The sequence below is a fragment of the Uranotaenia lowii genome, chromosome 1 (assembly GCF_029784155.1).
Source record: "Uranotaenia lowii strain MFRU-FL chromosome 1, ASM2978415v1, whole genome shotgun sequence".
In the NCBI taxonomy this organism is placed as follows: Eukaryota; Metazoa; Arthropoda; class Insecta; order Diptera; family Culicidae; genus Uranotaenia; species Uranotaenia lowii.
The window spans coordinates 129,741,882-129,766,513 of NC_073691.1; the positions used below are offsets into that span (position 1 = coordinate 129,741,882).

The 24,632-nt window shown below is 33.8% G+C and overlaps 1 protein-coding gene across 5 annotated transcripts in view; it reads right to left on the reverse strand.

Annotated features, from left to right (window-relative positions):
* The window catches only part of LOC129740007 (disintegrin and metalloproteinase domain-containing protein 10), a 776,101-nt gene that overhangs the window by 246,701 nt on the left and 504,768 nt on the right, over positions 1-24,632 (reverse strand). For all 5 annotated transcript variants that reach the window (XM_055731588.1, XM_055731585.1, XM_055731587.1 and 2 more), the window contains exon 6: positions 16,116-16,833. In XM_055731588.1, coding sequence (XP_055587563.1) covers positions 16,116-16,833 — 718 coding nt within the window. The remainder of the gene's footprint in view (positions 1-16,115; positions 16,834-24,632) is intronic.

A 24,632-nucleotide genomic window follows, 5' to 3' on the forward strand; every position in this document is an offset into this window, starting at 1 on the left:
ACAGTTTAGCCTTTTCTTTTAGTATGTTTATCGGAGAATTTTACTATTTTGGATTCTTTTGTCCTTTAATAGTGTTGTCGTACAAGTATTTGCATTTGTTTACAGCTTCCGTTCAAAATAATACAAGAAACTTCCGGAAAATCGATTCGGCACATCCCAATTCTTTAGAAGCTTCCACATTTGGACATCGGATTTTAATTTTTGTTTCAAGTAGAAGCGCTGCCCACAACATTCAATGCAAAGTGGGTTGGTCAAGAAGGAATGAGTTGAAAAAAGGGTTTTCAAAACATGTTGAAATATTCTACTAAACAAACCTCCTTTTCGAAATTTTAAAGAATTTTCAACTTTCTGTTCATTTCCGGAGAGATAACCGTTTTAAGAAACCAAAAAATTGCGCAAAATTTAGATCACAAAATGGGACTTGGTTTTTTGCTATTCTCAAACTGAGTTTTGAGTGAAATTTCTTGACCGTGCAGCTAAACGAAAAATTTCGCCGCATCCCATTTCTCGTTCGTAAAATTTTGTAAACAGGACGTGCGAACTGTCACCACAAAAGGGAACATAAGTCATCGTGAATCGACCCATAATAAACAGTGCGTCCAGATTTTGGATGATCCATGCTTTACACTTGAAAAGGTAAATAAAAACGTTTAAAAATGCATTTTAATTTTTTTTCCGAAAGCTAAAAATCAGTCACTGTAGGGGAATAACGAGAACCCCCACTGGGGTAGTATAAGCAACATTGATCGGGACACGATGAGCGTTTTCTGCCATGGAATCTAGATGCGAGTTTCACTCGATGAAGTCAACTGAATAATAGAGCTACAGCTTGACTTGTTTTGTCTGATGTTTTGGCTGATGTTTTGGCCTATCGGTTATAAGTCGGAGTGGTAATCAATAGGATCGAGCTCGATACCTGTTCGCGGTGATTTTTTTTTTTTTCATTTACCATTCATGATCGATGCATTTTACACTAAACGGTGAGGCGTAAAACCATCAAACAAAGCAATACTAAAATAATGTATGACTTTTTGTAGAATTCAAGCAATTTACACACACACTCATACATTATGTGTTTGGTGCTTTGCCTCACCCGCCAAGATGCTACTAGTCATGAAATGCAACAATCAAAATAGTCGATCATGAATGGTAAATGAAAAAAAATCCTCTCGAACAGGAATCGAACTCGAGCCTACTGATTACCTCTCCAACATCTAACAAATAGGCAAATTCGTCAGTTGTAAACTAGGCAAGCTGTAGCTCTAACATTCAGTTGACTACATCGAGTTGAATTCGCTGCTAGATGCAGTGGCAGAAAACGCTCATCGTGCCCCGAATAATTGTGCTCTGTTCGACCCGAGTCAACAAGTTAAAGTAAAAACGTATTTTAAAATTGATTAAAGTCAAAAGCCAAAAATTTAATGATGATGAAAATTGAGGAACAATGTTGTTCATCATGTTGCAGTGCTTATATTGTAGATTAAGACTATGTAACGAGCATAAAAGCATATTTTCCAGTGCTCAAAAATTATAATATTTTCGTCACTTGAGACCGAGTTGATTTTTCTAAAATATTTCTGTAAAAATGATAAGGAGATTTCTTTTTTGCTGAAAAAATAATACTATAGGAAGTACGGAACTTATCCTCATGAAAATTTGTTTAAGAAAATACGTACTTTTGTAGAAAAGTGAAGTACTTATTATTCCCCGGGTGATCTTTATGCCCTTATCTCCCATACTTCCTAAAAAATTTAATAATACTATATCGATTAGGTATCGTATGCAGTAGAGGGTAAAAATCTTTATATTCAATTTTTACTGGGATCCCGAGAACTCCCGAGAAAATGATTTTTCGATTTCTGGGAACGCTAAAATGGTCGGGAAATGGACACAATAGTAAGAACGTTCAGTGTCGTGTCTCTTCCGTGAACTTTTTTCTCTCTCCCCTGCAACACGTATATTTTAGAGAATTTAAAAATATCTGAAGAAAAATAAAAATACAATCGCGCTTATTTTCTGTCCAAATTACTGCTTGTAATGGTTCGATAGGTTCGTTAGAGGAGGACATCTATCTATCTATATTTTACTTTAAATTTTTTTTGTGTGTATGACTTTTTCGTCTCACTCCCGCGTATGTTCACCTTCGTGCCATATTCTACCTGATTCTTTGTATGATTATTTTTGAATGATCTGTTTCAGGATTACATAGTCCTATTTTCAGGCAGTCTGTTTTGTGTATTTTATGGCCAGTTTCCTGAAAGTGTTCATGTTCACGCTCTCTTCTTCGATGCCCGGCGTAAGTTGTTGAACATTTTCGACTGCCAATAGCCAACAATTTTGTTGAGATTGGAGTTGACTGAAGTGAAGTTGAACATCGTTGATTGCTACCCAGGTTGAAGGTATGGTCGTATTTTTTATAATGTTTAGATTTCTATCGATTGTTTAGCATGATAACATTCAAACTAGTCTTGATTGATAATTATCCATAATATAACCAGCAAACTCTATCAATTGCGAGCGGCAAGTTTGATGTACTGTCGTCTATCGTCTGGTCTACTATCGTTCATCGGAGATCGCTCCATGCCATGGCCGAGCATGAGCATGGGCTTGACCAAAACCATAAACAGTGAATCAATCCCGATGGACATCCCCCGCATTCTCGGTACATAGCAGGCGGTCACCAACAAATTATGAACGACAACTTTGCCTACCGCAACGACATGGGATACAACATAAATCTTGAGTATTAAATCAAGCCGACGCATTTCGAAAATCTGTTAGTTTTCTAAAAATTTAATAATTTTTTTTATTACTGTCCTCATCTCAAAAAAAGCGTTAGATTATTCCTGAATGATATCGCAGCTTGACATATCAATCACATTGAACCCTTTTCAAATGTTACTCTTGCATTCGTGTGAATGTGTCAATGTTTGAACACGTTTACCCCGAAACCACCAAATACGGTGATGAAGACCTCATTGTTGAGCACACATACATACAAACAAAGTTACACAACCACACAAAACCATAACCCGCCTACTCTTTCGAGAAACATGAAACATGGCTGAACGAGGACTACTGAACATGACCTAATGGGACGCACTGTTGATAGATGGCGCCACCTATGAACGAGTACATATCGGATGAAACTTTGGATCAGAAGCAAGAGATGGGGATGACATTGTGTCGCCAAAGCCAGCCAGCCAGCCAGCCACCGTTCATCGATGTTGTTCGACTCTTCAGTCCAGTGACTGGCAGGCACCCGCGAAGTGAAGTGCATTATTGAAACATAAATCAATACATTGTATTGACATCGAGCGGGATCTGGAAGCTTATCCGGACTTGCATGGCTTGAAAGAAATTGAAATAAGTTGGGGGCTTCCTTGTGACGGACAAACTTAAAGCATCAATTTTGATGTGCAACAGGTTTTGTATGCAAGTTACAAAATTTACGATTGTTTATAAAAAGGACTGGAATGTATTTGAAAATTATACAAAATCTGAACTGCAAGAATCTTCTGTAGGAAAACAGCCTTAATTGGATAATCAATTAGAATATTCAAACATCCATTCGAATATGCTGTTACATGTTATGTTATGTAAGTTGCAATGATTAGATTTCCTTTCAAAAACTTTTATCTTATTCACAATTTATTTTTTGTTCATTTCCTTGTGATTATGTAGTGAAAAATCTAAGGATAAGTTTACATGATTAAGGATAAAAAAAAGCTAGCAAATCGTGTACTGGAAAAGCTTAATTTGCTTTTGGATGCTCTTATAAACATCCTTGAGTAGCTTTAAAAGTTTTTGGATAGTATTTAAATATGTTTTTGCTTCATTGTGGTTAACAAAATTTTGCGTTACTTTAAAGTCAGTTTCACATAGAATCTGGTCGGATAAAAAAGATCATTTCTCCGCATAGAAATAGCGTACAACAAAAGTAAAAATGTCATTTTGTGAGTTTTTGTTGCACTTTAAGGAAAAAAATACATAAAAATCATTCGTCAGCTTTTCGGATGAATTTTCGAACTTTTTTTTTGTGATTCCACCCATCATTTTCTGCACAGTACTGCTGGTAACCTCATTCGCCATCTTGTTCCACCTTTTTTCCATTTGAGCGGGTTTTTTCATGGTTCTGTCACATTTCTTTAGTTTGCCCTTAACTATTGCCCAATATTTCTTGATGGGACGAAAATCCGGACAGTTTGGGGGATTGATACTTTTTTCAACAAAATCGGTCTTGTTTTCCTTATACCACGACATCCCGGCTGTAGCGGCAGCTTGCCAGGTCCGGCCAGAACTTCACCGGACTTTTGTGGGACCGAATGAATGGCTAAACCCTCTTCTCTAGACATTCTTTTTTGTAAACATTTCCATTCATTGTGTCCCCAGTGATGAAAATCTTAGTCTTCTTCCCAACTTACGAGCAAATTTATCTGCGAAAACAAACTTGAATCTACTCGCAACATTCCTTTTACGCTTCACAAGGTAAAATTTGTTACCGGGTATTTGTCCAAAATCCATTTTGACGTATGTTTCGTCGTCCATCAAAATGCGTCCGTTGTACTTGGTCGACACTTTCTCGTACAACTTCCTGGCCCTGGTTTTGGCAACCAGGTTTTGTTTCAAGCCTTCTCGCAAACAAATTCGTCGAGCTGTTCTGTGGTTCGTCTTGAACTTTTTCGCCAAATCACGTAAGGAGATTCCAGGATTATTGTGAACTGATCGAATTACCTTTGCTCGCAGCTTCCGGTCATATGTTCCACTTTTACGCCTGGTTTGTTTTGCTCGATCCACCGTAAGGGTCTCCCGGTAACGTTACAGCAACGAATTTACAGTCGATTTTGGATATTTCAGGAATTTCGCGATCTTTACCCCTGACCACGTCGGTTTCTCTACGTGAGTGTGCAGAATTTTCTCGTCGTCGATAACTTTTGACTGACTGCTTCAATCTTGATGAAATTTTCACCACTAAGTAAACAAACCATCCGGATCAAAACGATGTCAATAGATTCGCGATGTGACAACTAGGGGCGCTGCAGTAAATGAAAAGATGCGACCAGATTCTATGTGAAACAGACTTTATAAGGATGTTTAATCGCGCCTCTTTAGATTCTAATAGAACAAAAGTCTTCTCTGAGTAGCTTCAAATATGTAAGCTTTATTGTTTTTATTGACAGAAATTCATTCAATAATGTTGTGTAATCCGGCAGAGAGCTTATGTGGGTTCTGTCGGAAAGTACATTTGGCATAAGCTGCATTATCTGATGATTTTACAGTATGGATAAATCCCCTGTTCGAGGTGCAATCCGCTGCCATATGTAGGTTTGTATAACTCCATCGACAGCCACAATCCGTATTGAAATTTTCTGCTCAAACTCAGAACTCGCTGGGTGATGGGCTTGAAATGCATTTGCCACCCACCGCTTACCTTACTATATCCTGTATATGAATTATGGCAGGTCTTTAATAATTGAGCGCCTTCCGGATTAAGCTATTTTCGACCGGGGCCGGTTTTAAAATATGACAGACGGGCCTCAAATAATATGAGAATCCACCTCCCGCGGGGACCATGGATTGATGCTTCCATTGAGCATTCGATAGAGGAGCGGAGATGGGGTTTTCGATATTTCCATAGGCTTTTCTGAATGAATTTATTCGTGTCTCCACAGTGCGAGTGTTGATTGGGAAATGGATTGCATATTGTGGTGAATTCTCAGCGTTTTGCACGTTCGTGAACCAGCAAACGTGCCCTGATGTTAATCCTCATCTCGGCGAAGCTCAACCTGGATTGGTGGGGAAATCGGAAAAGAGGCCTTGGCTGGTGAATTATTCATAACTTAATTGAAGTGAAAGATCCGGGCACCAGGTGGTCCCCCCATTTGAAGGTATGAGAGTGTGAATGAGGGTGCAATCTGTTGATCCGAAATTGTATGCCGTTGAGTTTTTTTTAAGTATCAAAGAAAATTTGGTAGCTACAGAGAGAGATTTTATTATTAAACAACAAAAAAGACAGTCCTGCGTTAGTGCGTAAAAGTGTAAATAGATATTGCTAGCTAGCAATGCTCCAATGATGTTTAAATTTGAAAATGAAAAACTTGTCACCTTTCTAAAAATTGATTTGAATACTTAGCAAGGATCATTTGGTTCATATTTACGATTTCATCTGTATTTTTTTAATTTAATTTTAATTTTAATTTAAAATTGATTCCAAAAATACTGTGGGAGCATTGTTTTTGGACCTTAAAAAAGCTTTCGATACATTGAATCACGAAATATTACTATCCAAACTAGACAAATATGGAATAAGAGGAACAGCTAATAATATCCTTCGCAGTTACTTAGAGGGGCGGAAGCAATTTGTAGTGATTGAAAATACCAAAAGCGTGGTAAGAAATATTGATATTGGTGTACCACAAGGTAGCAATATAGGTTCGTTACTTTTTTTGTTGTATGTTAATGATCTCTGTAACTTACCATTAAAAGGCACAGCACGCCTATTCGCTGATGATACAGCAATTTTCTACTCAGCAGCATCTACTGATATTAGCATTCAACAAATTGAAAATGACTTGAAATTGTTATCTAAATATTTTAATACCAACTTGCTCTCACTCAACTATACGAAAACCAAATACATGTTATTTCATTCTTCACATAAAAGATTACCTCCGAATATTGACCCAACGATAAATGGAATGTTATTGAGAGGGTAAAATGCTTTAAATATTTAGGAATCTACCTAGATGAAACTCTTTGTTGGAGTCGTCACACAGAATATCTAGAAAAAAAAGTTTCTCCTCTTTGTGGTATCCTATGGAAATTGAGAAATTTTGTGCCTCAACATGTTTTATTGAAATTTTACTTTGCGTTTATTCACTCTCATATTAACTATCTTATTATGATATGGGGAAGAGCTTCCTTGTCAAATTTACAAAAACTTCAAACTCTCCAGAATAGATGCTTAAAAAATATTTATAGACTACCGTTGCTCTTTCCTACCCAACAGCTCTACACCTTAAGAGCCCATAACATTCTTCCATTAAAAGATCTTTGCGATTTACAAACTGTAATATATGTCTACGACAATTTACACACAAGTTTCAGTAATCAAAACATCCATTTTACAACGGGATTGCGTACTCATAACACTCGCCAGTCAGATTTTTTACAACGAAGCCGATCCGTGACATCCTTAGGTCAAAAAAGAATATCATTTATTGGTCCAACTAAGTACAATGCCTTGCCTAATGAAATAAAAACCATCAACAACCGTTCCACGTTCAAAATCAAAGTAATACAGCTATTAAAAGAAAAATTGAGTCGTTAAAAACCGTTCGATCAGTGACCAGTTTTCTTCTTTTATAATTAATTTTTTGTGAATTTTTGTAGCAATTTAGTTTCTTTGTGTGTTCTTTTTTTTATTAATTATTTAAATTATAATGTCTTATTTGATTAAATGTTTGCTTAGTAGTATTAATATCAAATAGTGGATCTCTTTAAAGGAAATCTGTTTTCCATTGAGATCCATGTAGTATTTAATTTAGTATTATCATTACATTTCCTCGCACTAAATTTAAACATTTCAGTTCTCAGCATGAGTAAAATTTTGCCCGCGTTTTTTATTAATTTTTGTTGCTGCCAGACATGCTGAGAACAGTAGCGTCCATTACCAGGGGGCTCTAATGAGCTTTTTGGTGTGGGGGAGTGTGGTGGGCCGCTACAAAAAAACAAAAAAAAAATTTTAATTTTTTATGCTTTTTTAACCCAACAAAGCCCACAATTTTTTTAAAAATATTCGAAAAATTGCGCAGTACAAAAACTTTATGGCATGCTTTTAAACAGCTTTTAAACTGTTTTCAATAAATTCTTCGCATTTACATAACTTTATTTACCATCCTTTTTTGCTTTATTATAGAAAATTTCAGCCTTTGGCTGGTTCGTCTCTGTTTTTCATATTTATTTTTTAGTTTAAAATCTTTTGTTTCTCAATTTAAACTTTCAGTGAAAAACGAAACATGAAATACATTTTTATAATATTTGAAAGTTATGATTGAGTATTTTGAAAATTTATTTACTCTTTACATGTTCATGCAAACTTCTGAGCATACTAGGTTATAAAAAGGGATTAATTAATAATTTAAGATTATCTTAAGACTAATGAGTTCTTATTTTCGCAATCCTAGGATTGATAAAAAATAAAATCATCTTCGAATATTCAATTCAAAGATTGAAGTTGATACTTATCATTTCGTCAATACCATCACCATTCTGAAACATCTGTTTCTATATGGTGATTTTATGTTCGGGCGATAAATTCATATTCAGAGCTCTTCGTTATTTGTTTTTTTTTCATTTGAATTTTTATCTGATTCTTAAATGTTACATCGGAATCCAACCCTTTTTCCTGTTTGTTTGTTTGTTTGTTCCATGAGCTTTGATTGAAATATTGTTACGCTAATATTTGATTTATTTTTTACTATTACTATTAACTATTATTACTATTACTATGAGAGTAGAAGCACTAGTTATTGAACAGGTACCAGATATAGAACACTAGTAAAACATAAACCAATCAAAACAATTATATACAGTAGAAAAATTAAACAAAAATCGTTGTGCCACTGTTGAAGCATTTTCTACCTCGGTTCGAACTTTTATCATTAATTACGGACTCTACGAGCCACAATCTGCCACACTTCGATATTTGTTCAAATTTTACATGATTTTTTCACTGGATGAAGAACCTTGGCGTAGATGACATAAACTCTAACAACTAACGCAAAGTCGCTGGCTGGTTGATATGAGTTTTTTGGATTTTGATTCTATAAAATGAATTTTAACTTGGAGAGATCATTAGTAATTAGTGTATGGATGGAAGAAGCTAAGGGGGAGTACGTTAAAATATTTCTCACTGAAATCAAATTCGGAAACTACGACCAACCCTCTCATCCTCTTTTTGACGAATCCTCAGCCCGGACCTGTTGTAGTATCCAAATAGTCATGTATTTCGATACAGTTTATCTTCTGTCAACTTAAGATTGTTATTAGTTTGATCCAGGATAGATAGAATTCTTAGGTATACTACACCGTTGCATGCATATGTATTTACTAGGCCAACCAAAAAATAGGTAGAAAATCATATTTCACGTGGATTTTTTTTATTAGGTTAAAAAGATTAATTTTTGCTAAATTTCATATACCGTAAACTGGGGGAACTTTGATCACTTTTTTCATTCATTTTTGAATATTTTGGAGGGGGTTGCTTTTTTGTAATAACTAAAAGCTTTAAAACCCTTACTGAAGTGAGGAGCATTAAACATGATCATTGATTGCAGTAAATTCAAACGACATTGGTGGTCATAATTAAATGTTTGTTACAAAACCAGATTTCGAGTTTCGGGGTAACTTTGATCACTATGGTTTTCACGTACCTCAACATGTTCAAAATTATTGTTATGGTGCCATTAAGCTCAGAAGGCATAAACATTATTAACAGTAATTTTTGTTAGGACTCAATTGAATTTTCAACGTTTTCTTTCAAAAACAAATATACTCAAAAGATGAACAATGTTGCTGCATACATTTAGGCGCAAAATTTTTAAACATTTCTCAATATTTTTTGGCCTCAAAAACAAATGAAATTTTATCTTTATGCAATTCCCTGAGTCCTCGCACTGTTCCCCTATTCTTTTTTGCTTCAAACTTAACCATTTGATAGGGGTTTTAGCCTTTTTTTACGAAACGGGCTTTTTCATGTAAAATTACCATTTTTTTTCAATATCCAAAAATTATCATCAAATGACCATAAAAAGAAAACTTAAACTAAACCTGAACCAAGAGAGTAGTTGAACTTTCACATTAAACAACCGATTTGCTCCAAAATGCTTAAATTTGATCAGGAGAGATGTTTGTTTGTGAGCCTTCAAATAACGAGATATTTTAAGATTTTAAAATTACATTTTAAGTAACATTAAAAATCTCCTAATAAAAACCAAATTTAGCTTATTCGTAACTTAATTTATAGGCTTTCAAACATAGTAAACAGTTTTCAGGTATTTTAACTTTAAACTTAGTTAATGATGATTATCTGCCAAAATTCCATGTTGATCAAAGTTACCCCGCTGATCAAAGTTCCCCCAGTTTACGGTAACTGATTTTTTTTTTAATTTTGTAGGATCTAAAATAAAGTAGCATTCATTACAAGTCATTTTTTAGCATATTTTTATAATTACATTTGAAAAAATGCTTTCCGAAATTCGAATATTTTGCAGAAAAACTGCTTTATTTCCAAAGAAAAACTGTCTCGTAGTTAGAATATTGAAAGCATTTGAACATAAATTTTACTAATTGCCACACATGTTATTTCAAAGAATACGACTGTATACTTATTTGAACATTAAGACCCCTCAATTTTCCTTGAATTATAATTTTGTTTCAAATCCCATACATATCGTTCGAAATTCCATAACTATTTATGACCCTTCGTTTGCACGGGTCTGTCGATTGAGGTTAAGCGCAATGCTGTACCTTTTTTCTACCTATCTTGAGTTTGATCGACGAAGCTGAAGGTTAAAGATTCTGCACCTGCACCAGCTTATGATTTTTTTTTCCAAAAATCCCGAAGGGGGGAAGAATTAAAGTTAAAAAAATTGAAAAATTCTTCGAGAATTCAAACAGTTGAAAGAGCGGAAGCCAAACTGTAGATGGAAAATTTTAGATCCTAATTATCTGGATTTTTAGATTTTGTGCAATGTAGATTGTAAATAAGTTTGTTGCATGCCAGTTTTTGTCCAATTTTTTTTCAATTTATTGAAAACTAGCTGATTTTACCCGGCCTTGCTCGGGTTCACATAAAATATAAATCGAAATGAGCCGTTTGACTTTTTGAAAGCTTTTTGTTCATCATCATAACAAATTGGACCATTTTTGGCCATGGGAGCTTTGTAAGTTTTGTTAGTCTTTTTAAAGTTTTAATATGGATTATAAGCAAAGTTTATCGTTTTCATATTATTAAATAACTAATAGTTTATAGATTTGCTAATAGAAATTTGAACTAACTTCTCTTGAATCCATATCCATTCTATGACGAAAAACATTTCAATGTAAGGTTGCCAGGTTGCCCGGATTTATCCGGATTTGCTAGAACATTTGACTCAAAATTTGAAGTAAGTCTTGTCCGGCCCAGTTTCCCAGATTTTGTTGCAAAAATCCCGGATTTCGCCCGGATTTAATCACATCATTTTTTAAACGTAACATAAACTGAGATTTAATTATTATAATTTTTCATTTTCACGTTCAAAAAGAAGTTATAAATGGCAAGTTTTAGAAATAATCATGACTCGTGTTTGGAAGCTTGATATACAATTTAAAATCTGCTGCCAGGGTATCGGTTTGAACATTTTTAAATCAAATGCTGGATTTGGCCAGGTTTTTCGATAAAATTGGCTGGGTTTGTCCTTATTTTACACCCACCATTTTTCAGGAAGCTTGAATTGGATTACAATTTTTTTATCAAATTATATCATTTTTTTATCTTTTCCATGGGTTATCTAGAGAAAATCCAATGTGTTAAGCTTGTAAACAAATGTTAACGACCTCTTTTCAAGAACTCCCCGTAGAATGGAATTCCCATTTAAGTTTTATTTTGTACTTAGATATTTCTAAATAGATTTCCGCTGAAACCTTATGAAAGACTTCCTCCGCATGTTTTCAATGTGCTTTTTAAGTTCTCTTATAATTGGATGGTAGAATTGAACACATCGATGATCAATAATAACTTAGAATTTAAAAATTTACAAATGAAATTGAATTGTACAAAACTAAAAACTTCAGATTCAATTACTTAAAGTCTCGTGCGTTGGATTTGTTTTAATTTTTTGGATAAAATGAACGTTTAATTGTCTAGTTCATATTGTGAATTAAATTCCTACACGGCAATCAAAGTGTTGAGATCGCAGCCTTGAACTTAGTTTTATTAATTGTTTCCCTATGAGGATTTCCGAAAATATGAAAATGGATGGTTCCTAAAAGCTGGAACATTAGTTTTCAGTCCAAATAGCTATTCAACTGAAGAAGTCCATTCATAATGAACATCCCACTTTACTTTACACACTGCATATTCTAGTAGATTTTCAACCAATTTTCAATATATTTCTAACAGGCGAGTAGTTTTTTTTAATCCTAAATGAAGGCTTCATTATTGCAATAAAATACCTCGCACCGGTACCACGTGCTTTTAACAGTAGAAGGAAAAAACACCCGCCAAAATTTCTCCTTTAAAATTGTTTATGCTCAGCAAGCTTCGATTTGCTTTCCAGTACACGTGAACGTTTCTAATGCCTGGCCCATGGTGATGGTGAAAACAATCCCGCCAAAGGAAACGAAAATCGGTTGACAAATGGGTGCCATGACTTTTGGTTCGTGGGAATAAAAACGTAAGTTGTATGGGAGGGTCCCTTTTCTTAGGTGGGAGGGGCTCAAAACTATAACCTCGACCTTTCTCATGTCCGTTTACATCACTGTACCAAATTTCAAGTTGATCGGTTAAGCGGTGTGGATTTGTATAAGGTGCATATATATATATATATATATATATATATATATATATATATATATATATATATATATATACAAACATATATAGCCCAACTCATCTTTATATATTAGATTGAATCATATTTTATTATTCTCCCTTTCTCCCCCTGGTGATGTTTCAACTCCAAGTGATAAAAGAGAAATTTCAAATTTGTTCCGCCCGTTTAAACAAAATGACACCTGCTTAACTTCAAAATTTTGTTACTCATTTCATACTTTAAGCAATGTATCATTTTGAATATGCGCATAATTTGGGCTAATTAATGTAGAAACATTATTTTAAGCATTTCAAGCAACTGCTATAGATTCTGTTCATGACACGATGTTTTAATTTGTTTTCATGATAGAAGGTAAGAATATAACATTCCAGGGGAGAACCAAAAATACAGAAATATACCCACAAATGTTTGCAGTGTTTTTACTACCAGATAAAAACCCGTGTTTTTTTATTTCATCTAGGGAATTTGAAAAAAACCGTAAATTTAAACAAAAGCTAAATTTTAGAATACGAATTATAAAATTTGTAAAAAATCTGATGACTCAAGATCTCAAAACTTGAAGTGAAATGAAATAAATAAATTTTCAATTACACCAAGGTTTTTTAACGCTTTTTTTTACAAGTTTTGTTCACACCGCTTTTTTTACACGGTTTTCGGCAATTAACACAGTTTTTTTACACCGATTTCGCGAATTAATACGGTTTTTGAGAGAAAATATTCCAATTCCTTTTCACTTGGAATGTACCGCATGTCCCATGTCTCAGGTTTCATGTTTCATGTCTCATGTCTCATGTCTCATGTCTCATGTCTCATGTCTCATGTCTCATGTCTCATGTCTCATGTCTCATGTCTCATGTCTCATGTCTCATGTCTCATGTCTCATGTCTCATGTCTCATGTCTCATGTCTCATGTCTCATGTCTCATGTCTCTGGTCTTAAGCGTCTACTTACATGTCTTATTGTTTCGAGTTTTAGAGCTGCAGAGATTTAAAGATCTTTTTTTAAACGGTTTTCCGCAATTAGCTCGGTTTTTTTGCCACTTTTTTTTTGTTTCGATTATAGTCGTTTTAAATAACATCTTCATGTCATTCGCGACTTATATCCACAATGCAGATGGCGGACAGTCATTGAAAAACTTATCCGGTACTACTCCCGGACATCGGCTCAGGAAGCAACTGACTTGCCCACTGAACTATATCACAAGCCCAGTTTTTTTGCCACGATTTTCGGGAATTAATACGGTTTTTTGGCACGGTTTTTTTACGCAGCTCAGTGTAAAAAAAAACCTTTGTGTAGTAGTATAACGTTGATTTGACTTAAAATTGTTGAAAACCAAGTAGATTTTGAGATTTTGTAATCTTCTTTTTCCCTTTTATCGGAAAAAAGTCAATGAAAGACATAAGGTTCAGTTCGTGTACTTTTACGAAAATGAACAATCTTGAATTTTCGCTTAAAAACTTGAACCTACCACACTTTTAACACAAAAGCCTTCAAAAACGCTAATTTATGCAATCAAACATTGTCAAAAGGTTGAAATTTATTTTTGGTTTAATATTTGACACATTACCATCTTTGTGATACCCGTGTCAAGGTTTTCCATCGATTAAAAGTGAAAAGTATGAAAACCTTCAGAAATCATCAAAAAGGATGAAAGATTTTCAACAAAGATATTTCTTTCGATATACAGGCAAATAATTTGAAATTTTGGCTACAATGTAATATGAAAGTCCAATTTGTTTCCTATTTCCAAATATTTGTCCATGAAGTTCTCATACTAACTTAGCTTAAAATATAAATAACTAAATTTTCAAGAAAAGCGGGAGACATTTTTTTTTTCATAATAAAACTCCATGAATGCTCATGACTTTAGCTTATCTCGAACAAATTTATGTTAAAGATTGTTTTTCTTTAATGTAAATAAACCATCCTGAACATTTCAACATCCTACAATCAATAACTAAGTTGGTAGAAGACTATTTTTGGTCTTGGTACAATCAGTGATGAGAAGTTTTATTAGATTTTTCAAATGAAATTATAATCACTCTGTTTGTGACATTCCCATCTTTTCTATCAATTTGTATCACTTTGATGTCTGGTACAAAAATGTTGTCAGAGAAATTTCCTATTAAATTATTTTTTGACATATGGAGTTGGGTTAATGCTGAAGGGAAGACAAGCATTTTCATATTGAGTAGTATGATTTTGTCTTTGAAAAAACCATTAAAAAGGTTTAAAAAAATCTTCAAAAAAATAAATTGTTCTAGATGGATTATTTAAAATTTAGGTTTAAACGACAGAGAAAAGTCCCAGCTGTCGAATGGTGCAAATATTAGCGATGCTAATTTTCGATAAATTAAGTTTTCTCCCAGAGACACCGTGTAATAACTACCTACGAGTTTTTGGTCAAGAAATTAAACAACTTTTTTTTTTGTTTCGATTATAGTCGTTTTACCAACTTTGTGGCATTCGCGACTTTATCAACGTTACAGTTGGCGGAAAGTTATTCAAAAACTTATCCGGTACAACTCTTGGGCTCGAACTCACGGACATCTGCTCAGGAAGCAACTTACTTGCCAACTGAGCCATATCTTAAGGCCCAAAAAATTGAACAACTGCTCTGATCTGTCAAAAATTGCGAACAATACCGTCGCGTTGTGAGATAGCGTAGAAAACCGAATGGTATATTATCAACACTTTGAGAGTCATTTTGGAATTTCTCAAACCCTGGGTTCTAAAAAACTTCGCTTTGTTTCAAAACTAATAATTTTTGCAGAATTTTTAAGTAACGTTTATGAGTAAATTTGAACTTTCAGGTTTGTATGGGAAAAATGAGTATTTTGTACTGAAAACCCTATATTATTTTTGTTTCTTCTGGGGAACCGAGTTTGCTAATAGTTTTTGTCTAAATTCTTTAAAGAAAATTTTTCGCTGAACAACTTTGAAGACCATTACTTCGTATGCAAAAAAGTTATTAGCTGTATAACAGGAGTATGTCTTCTGTCATTGATAAACAATAAATTCGATTGACATCACTGCTGGATGCCTATCACGGCATTGCATGACTATTTTTCATGCAATACTTCGCGGGGCACTAGCAGTGGTGTCAATTGATTTTTTTTGTTTATCAATGCCAAAAGACGTATCCCCGTAAAACAGCTAATAAAATTTTTGTCTATTAAAGTACGAAGTTACAGTTCGACAAAGTTGTTCAGCGGAAAATTTCCTTTATATAATAAATTAATTGGCACAAAAACTATAAACAGTTTCGGTTCCGGTTTACGGGGTATGATTAATTTTAATTACTAAATTACGCTTTTTTTTGAAAATGTGTCTATCGTCGTCCTAGAAGTAAAGGTTGCATTGTTTAGGTAAGTGTCGGTTTCCAATAATGATGTCAACGTACGCTATGACATCCCATAAATTTATGAAATTAAATTCATAGTACGAACTATAGGGCTGCGGATTCAAAATGATCCCAATTTGGATCCGAAAAAAAAACAAATTTTCATCGATACTTACCAGTCTTTCTGTAGATCATGTTGGCACGCTGCACGTGCCTTGTAATGGCCTCGATGCTAGCCTCGTCCGAGCCCATCTTCTGGGAAAACGTGTGATCTGCCTGCAGATACAACATACACGTGCTCTTCCGATCGTACAAAGAATTGGCGAAGGCGGCCTTCTGCTCGTTCAGCTCGTTGCGCACATTCAGATTAATATTGCCCCCATTGCCCCCCGTAATGATCACATCCGGATCGTAGTTGTTCACGATAATGTTCTTCTTGGTGGATCCGTTTTTCGTGATAATTTCGACGTGCGTTTTGTGATTCGGGTTGGAGTTCGAGTTAAGGCTTCCGTTTTGATTCTGCTGCTGGTCGTACACGTTGCCGATGATGTTTCGATTTCGATTGAAGATTCGCTGGTTGGAATCCCCATTCGGGTTGTACGTATTGATGAGAAAGTGATTCTTACGATTGTTGATCGGTGGGGGCGGCGGTGGCGGGGGCGGATTGAAACGGTCCTGCAGGTTGGTGTTGATGTTTCGATTGACAGTTTGACCTCCGCCGGGTTTGCTGGTGACGGCTGGCCCCGTTCCGCCGATTATGCCACCATTGGTACGGGTGATTATCTGGTTCTTATAGTTAAAGTTGAGGTTATGGTTGCGTGTTAGGCTGAAATCATCGTTGTAGGGAACTTCCAGGTCCAAAGGGACCGAAGGGGCACCTCGGCTTTCATGCATCTGCGGAGAAAAAATGGAAGAGCAATTATTGCTTGAATCTTAGAAAAAATTGAAAAATATAAAATTAATTTGACGAAACAGTTCACCTCCACAGATCAGAATCTTCTCCAATCACGGCATGAAGATACTTGCAAATGATTGGCATAGGATTTGCACAATATTGGTGTTAAGGAGCATTGCGCCAAATGATATTGTCCCTACGCTTTGTGTATGCCAGAATGAAACAAAAAAAAACATTTTTTCGTTTCTTCCGAACCCATCACCTGACAAAAGAGGAAGGAATCAATCCTTGGCCATGCACCAGGCAGCCAGCGAGCATATAATGGTAAGCTGGTATGAATTAATTTTTGATTACCGGCAGTAGAAAAGCTTCGGAGCAAAAACTTTTCTTCATGGCAATGTGGTGCAACTGGAAAGATGATTTGAGAAAGTTGTTTCGAGTTCGATGCTTACACTCCCGTGGGCATTTTTGTGTTAATTTTCTTATTTCTGGGATGCTTCCCTAAAAAACGGATTTTTTTTTAGAAATTTAGCTAACACATAACTAACTGAAATATTCAAAGAATTGTTTAAAATGATTTTACTGCACAGCAAAATTCGTGACATGAATTTAGCTTAGCTTAGCTTGATTGACTACTCACATCCACCTTTAATCATTGAATCCGAAATGCCTCAACATTAGATTTGAAAAGATTTTTTAATCCTGGTTCTGTACATGTTGCTGACTTTTTAAATTAAATGGTTTTTACGAATATATCTTGATTGATATCATTTTTATTTATGCATTTCGAACACCATGATCGCAGGCGTGGCTCAGTAGAAATGATTCCACATCGCCAATGGTTGCTACAGCGTGATTGACCGAGGCCATCAGTTTTGTACAAAGGTCAAAAGAATGGTACTTGGGATAAGTAGTTCATTCTCATTGTACAAAACTAATGTTCACTCTTTTAACATCAATAACGGCGCCGGCCACGTCCTAGCAGTCAATAGATAGATGGGAAAAATTTAGAAAGGGATGAAAGTTATGCGCTTTAGGACTGAGGTCACCTCTGCATCCTAGCAAATAATTTTTCTGGGATGAGGTGAAAGGATATGAGCAGGAGACACTTTTGACTAGTGTAAAGATCCTAATAAACTGTAGTTTTTATCCTAAAATTATATTGGTTTCTAAAGGAATGTTAGAAATTATAATTCAAATGTATTGTGTTTCATGTTATTTTCAACAAATAACCCAAAAAATGTACTGAACATCTTCTTTCCCCGCTTGAATTTCCTTATTTGTAAACATTATTCAACCAATGCTTTCTCTTTATATTGAATTTGTTTTCAAACGATTTTTTATATTTTAAATTATTTTTTTACAAAACACGAAAAAATAATTTCTTTTAATCAATAATTACTTTTTTGATTAATCATAATGCATAACATAAGGTTGCCAGAAAATTTTCCACTCCCATCCGGGCCTAGCAATTCCGGGCATTTTTTCAAAAAAAAACCTGGCAAAATCCGGGCATGGATTTCAATTTTTCAAATCCGAAAACCGGGCAAAATTTAGATGTTATTATATATAAAAGCAAAGAAAAAATGCAAAAAAATCGAAATTGATATTTTATTAATGTAATTGCAGACTTCCAACAACTTTTTGGAACACTTAAATATTTAAAGGTTTATAAAAAAAATCAACGAAATTATTTGAAACAACCGTTGAAAATTTCCATACCGATAATCGATTTTGCTGAAACTTACTCAAAAACTTTGATTTTTTTTTTTTGGTTTCTTTGTGAAAATTGTGGAAAAATCCGGGCAATATCCGGACTTTTTTCACGATATCCGGGCAACCGGGCCGGACCGGACTTTCTCGAAATTTTGCATCAAATATCCTAGCAAACCCGGATAAAACCGGGCAATCTGGCAAGCTTATCATAACATTTACCAATAAATCAATCTGATGTTTGTTATTTATGATAGATTTTTTCAAAGAAGTACAAAAAACCTTTACAGGCTAATATAAGCATGACTTTGTTTTAACTTCATCAATCATAAAAAAATCTTTTACTTTCCTTGTACCAATGTATTATTGTTGAAGATTTAACAAAAGATAATTTGCTTAGGATGGAATCATTTCGATTGCTTTGGTATCATTCATCTCGATTTTGTCCATAGTAAAAAATTTCATAATCATAATTTTATTTTAGTGTTACAATGAAAACAAGTCTCGCATTCAACTAGGAACGCTTGAAATTGTGAATAATTTGATAAAATTAGCATTTCCAATCAATCTCGACCTATTATCCTGAACATTGAATAAAATGAATTAGATGGCTGGCCTACAGCTATTTTTTGCAATCTACGAAGCTTCCCAATACTATATTGTATTACTACATTGCACTCATCATTATTTGAGATCATTTTATGTGATAAAGTTGAATCAGTTCACTATCCATCATACATTGTCGCCTAATAATTTTGAAAAAAAATCCTACTTGTCGAATTTGCAGGCGAGAAAAATATGGGTTCAGTTATTTGGTTATTTCAACATAAATGCTCATAAAATTTTTGAGAGAATACGTAGCCATTACAGCAACACTCAAAGGAAGGAACTTTCACCATACGCCTTTTCTTGGGTTAATTTGTATACGAGATTTATGAAAAAGGTTGGATCAGTCGGATGTGAAGTTTAACAAGGTGAAATATTTCAAGACAGGTGCAAAATATTGATGGAGAAAATAGTCTAAAATACATATTTCAAAAATTCAAATATCTATCAATCTCCTCGTACAACTGGAAATAAATTCATCAATAAATCCACTTATCTTATGGGTATACATGAGGCGCTTCTTCAAAATTGAACGCTCGCCTAGTTGAAAAATAGGCCAGGAAAGATCCGGGTGGCGTAACACTGGCCCTTTCAAATCACGAACTTTGAATTCAAGTCTTTTCACGTTTTTACAACTATTCGGGAGGTATCAATATAAAATGCACTTAATTTTCAATAAAATTTAGTCAAACCAGTTAGTATTCAACTTGGAAAAAACAAAATTGAAATTTCTGACACCATAAACCATCCGCCGCAAGTTTCGTGATATTAATTTAATCAGGCGCGGATCTAGAGCTTGCTCTTAGGGGGGTGATTTAGTAAATTTTCAAAAAGTATGGCAAAAATTTTCTAAGTGATTGGGAAAAATAAAAGCTGTGACAGGAAAAATATTGATGATAAAGATGAAGAGAATTCAGCAGCATGTAAATAATGTTGAAAACAATTAAACAAAATTTTTTCCAAGAATTCTGTACATCTGTTTGTGGATGGTTTTAAAGTTTTGCCTAAGACAAATTTGTCTTAGGCAAAACGCAGACAAATGTTTTTTTTTTCACTGGTATGAAGTTGAATTTACGTTTATTTATCTAGTTGGGGATATGGAATGATCATTTGTTTATTTTTATCAGATTAGAAATCCATAAGCAATTTAATTTTTAAAATCGTACTTTATTTATTTTCAGTCAAAAATAAATCTGTTGGTATGACTTCAACTTAAACTATTACAATATTCGGGTAAAAAAGCTGTTTACACAAGTTTCGATATTTTAATCGAAATATTTACTCTTTTGAGTTCCAATTTTAAACCGTATGCTGCTTCATCACTTATCGAAACCCGCCAATGTATTTCATATTTGTCACTTAAAGTTCCAGTAAAATATCAATTTAAATACGTGAATCAAAAAACAATCTAAAACAAGTTAACATTAAAAACAAAAAATAAATAGGCAGGTATCTAAATAAATAAAATATAGATTAGAAATCTTTTTTTTTTATTTTATTAAAGAGGCTTGCTGAATAGATTCGTCTCTCTTTATCTTATCGAATACTTACAGCATTTTTTTTTGCTGTGAGTTTTGAAAAACAAGTCAGTGGCTTAGTTACAAGATTCAAAAATTTATCAGTTTTATTAACTCCACCAGTGAGGTTGACTACAAAGAGCGGATAGACTTTACAAAAATAACCTTGCTCAGTTTTGGGAAAAACTAGCCAACTTTTGAATGTTTACAAATGCTTTACACTTGCGTATCATTTTTTTCAGTACTTCGATTTTTCAAATGCTCAGAGTATGAAAACGAAAATTGTGGTGGAGGTACCCAGTGTCTAGTTAAAATGTTAAGCTTTGTGATATCATCAATAGTTGAGTAAGGTTTAAAACAGCACCCATATCTATTTCATAGACTAATGGGTCTGCAGCAGATGCGAACATCTGATCATTCTGGAGGTCAGATTTGCTAGTAGAACTTGAAAACATTTCGATGCTTTTATGGTTCAGTTGCAGATGTAGGTATGTATTTACACCTTATCATCTTCGGTGGCATGCATGTTACTGAAAGCAGAGACTAACGGTAGGAGATCCGGATGTCTGCAAAGTTTGATCGATCAGATTTTCGGTTGCTACTTCTGGATATAATATAAACTATAGATTTGTTTTTGACAGTTCTTACGCACGCATACCTACGTATATGGATAAGGAAAGGAAAAATAACCTCCAAAATTTTAGTTACCGAAACTTTGATGTCTGTTCAAGGACATGATCGCTTTTGAGGTTATTTTCCCACAGTTAAAAAGTGTTACTGAAAATGTCAGAATTATGTCACGAATATTTCTAGCCGTACATAGAACAATTATTGAAAATTTTCATCTATGGACCCAATAAACATTTTTTTAGAAAACCATCAAGTTTGGTAAACTGGTAAAAATGCACAAATAAAAAATCACTTTATGATCAACTTCAAAATAAATGTTGGCTTCTTTTAGGTATTTTCAAGAAATAATTCAGAATTAGTCACTATCAAGCGACGTTTCTGGTACTGGCTCTTACAACAACTCTGGATATTGGTTAAAAAAAAACCAATCTGCTGTCATGCTAAAGGAAATTCCTTAAAAAGTGGTGCAAGCTTTATCCTTTTCTCTCGCCCGAAGCCAACATGAAGTTAACACGTGCATACCTACTGTTTATAAAAAAAATTAAAATTTTTTTGACCATTTTACTGATGATTTTTTTTCCGCCTGGGGGGGTGATCACCCCCATCACCCCCCCCCCCCCCCCCCGTAGATCCGCGCATGAATTTAATCGATATAGTAATTTATTTGAATGTCTTTGTTTATCTAAATTTTGGTTTGTAGCACAAGTATTCCCTCCTACTAATCAACACATAGCTAAAATAAAAAAAGGCAGTTGGACAATTTTTCTGGAAAAAAATATTTTTGAAATAGAAATGAATCAGTTATATCTAAGACCTGAAGAAGGTGGACTAAATTTCATAGATCCTGAGAGTAATGCTAAAGCTTGGTTTATCCGCAATAGTCTTTATGAAACCAGTGGAAATGAAAATTTGGATGAAGTCTATCTCCTTAACCTAAAATCATTTGAAACTTTACCGAGGAATGGGAGAGCTTGGATTGAAGAAACGATTATTTTAAAAACCAACTTTTCATTGACAAATGTCAGAGCTTTATATTGGTATTTCATTGATTTAAAAAAGATCATTCCAAAAATTGAAGAAAATTTACCACTGATGAATTGGGAAACAATTTGGGAAAATTTAAATAGCAACTTCTTAGCAGCTGAAGATAGATCGCGATTATTTGTGTTAGTTTTCGTGGAAATTACAGCCCAAAAACCAATGTCAAAAAACTGTGCTATGGTTAGTCGCTAGGGGAATGAGTTTTAATTTTGGAAGAGTAGGAAATTTATACATTTAAAAAAAAAACGCCTAAACGAATACAAGGGGCTTATTCTGCGACACGAGTGACGTGACTTACGAAATTTCATATCATTTTGCTGGCTTAAATAGCTTTTCTAGGCTCGAAATTTTCGTTCAAATATGCTGTTATTGGTCTTGAGAGCTCATCGATACAAAAATTTCCTTTCGAAAGCATTTTCTGGAGTCAGGATGAAGACGTGAAAATTCGTGAGTCACGTCACTCGCGTCGCAGAATAAGCCCCCAAATTTAGATTTTTTTTTGCTCATTTTCGATTTTTTGGAAGCTGAATTTAAAGGCCGCTGAAAGCTGAACACCACACTGATTCAATTTTTAATTTAATGTTATGTGATAAAGTTATCTTTTATGATAATAAAATGATGTTGACAGGATTTCTTGCATCATAAGAAAGTTTTTTTTTAAATTATGATTTTCAAACAAAATTTAAAAAATCGAAAGTTATTTTGTTAAAGATTATATGCGAAAAGTTGTAAAAATTAAGAAATTAGGGGTTTTTTCAAAGTTTGCTATTTTTTCTATAATTGCCAAAACGGGGCTTGAGTTTTATACGAGAAAATTGAATATTTTTGAATTATTTATTAATATTTTTGTTAAAATTAAGTTTGGTCTTCTAAATTCATATAAGTTAGTTGTATAAATATTAAAATTGATGTTTAATGGTGAATTTGCATATACATCGAAGCAAACAATGCTTGGTTCCCTCTGTATAAATACTTTAAAATTTTCTTTTTTGAACCAAACAGCGTTTCACTCAAAGACATCGTATTCAAAATATAGCAAAAACTAGCAGCTGATTTTAAGATATGATTTTGATAAGGCTTTCACCTATCCAACGGTATATAATTTTTCACGGCGATCGGCAGCGCAAGCTTTATCTTTGCTTCCGAAAAATCAATAGAGTGAATCGATAAATTCTTATCATCTAATTTTGGGTTCTCAATCAAGCGAAACTTTGTAAGTTCATGATATGGAGGACGTTTTTCATCTCCAAACTGTGAATTAAATTATAAAATATCACTTCGGTATAGACATTTATAGATTTTTAAAGATTTATATGCTTTTTTCAGTTATTTTGGGTTAAGAATAAAAAAATCTATTTTTAATTCTTGTGTTTAAATTGTCGTTAATGTTTGTTCCATGGAAGGTGTATAAAAGGTCCTATAAAATATCTAATTACAACATAACGTTCCTTGAAAATTGGAGATTCGATTCCAACATAAAAAAAATTTGTTATCGCTTACTTGAAAAATGGACTTTTTCAAGCTTTTTGGGGATTTGAACCACTATTCGCCGTCCGCTTTTTCCTCAAAATGTCCCGCTTTTTTTCGTGGAAAACTTTTACAAAATTCACTGACTTATACTGGAAGAAATCAAACTTTATCCTTTATTTCAATTCATTGGTTCAACATAAAAAATCTTTCGGATGCGTTTTTTTTTCACAAAATAAGTATTAAATTTTCAGAGTTTGCATAAGACAATACTGAAAAGCCCTAAAGATGCAATAAAATCATGTTAAGCGTTCTTGGAGCACGTTTAACCAATGCAATGTAAATAACTTTGGTTTGAACAAAATATTATATAAGTTGCTTCCAAATGATTTTAGTTCACAATTTTTCGGCAGAATCTAACACAGTAAACGAAAATTACAGAGTTCGGTAATTTTTTTTACCGAAATCTTAACATGTGTAAATCTTTAAACTGTTCGGTAATTTTTTCGGTAAAAAATAAACGAACATCGGTAAATCGATTCTTCATTTACTGATGTTCGTTTATTTTTTACCGAAAAAATTACCGAACAGTTCAACAATTTACATATGTTAGGAATTCGGTAAAAAATTACCGAACTCTGTAATTTTCGTTTACGGAGTAGTTAAATTGCTTTTTATTCCCCACTTTTTTTACTCAGTTGTGTACAATGAAAAATGTTTTCTTAAGTTTTCAAATTTTTTAAACAAATTTGAAATATATTTTCTATTGTACAAAGGTTTTTCAAGCGTTGACATGTAGGTCTTGAAATATTTCTCTCAAATAA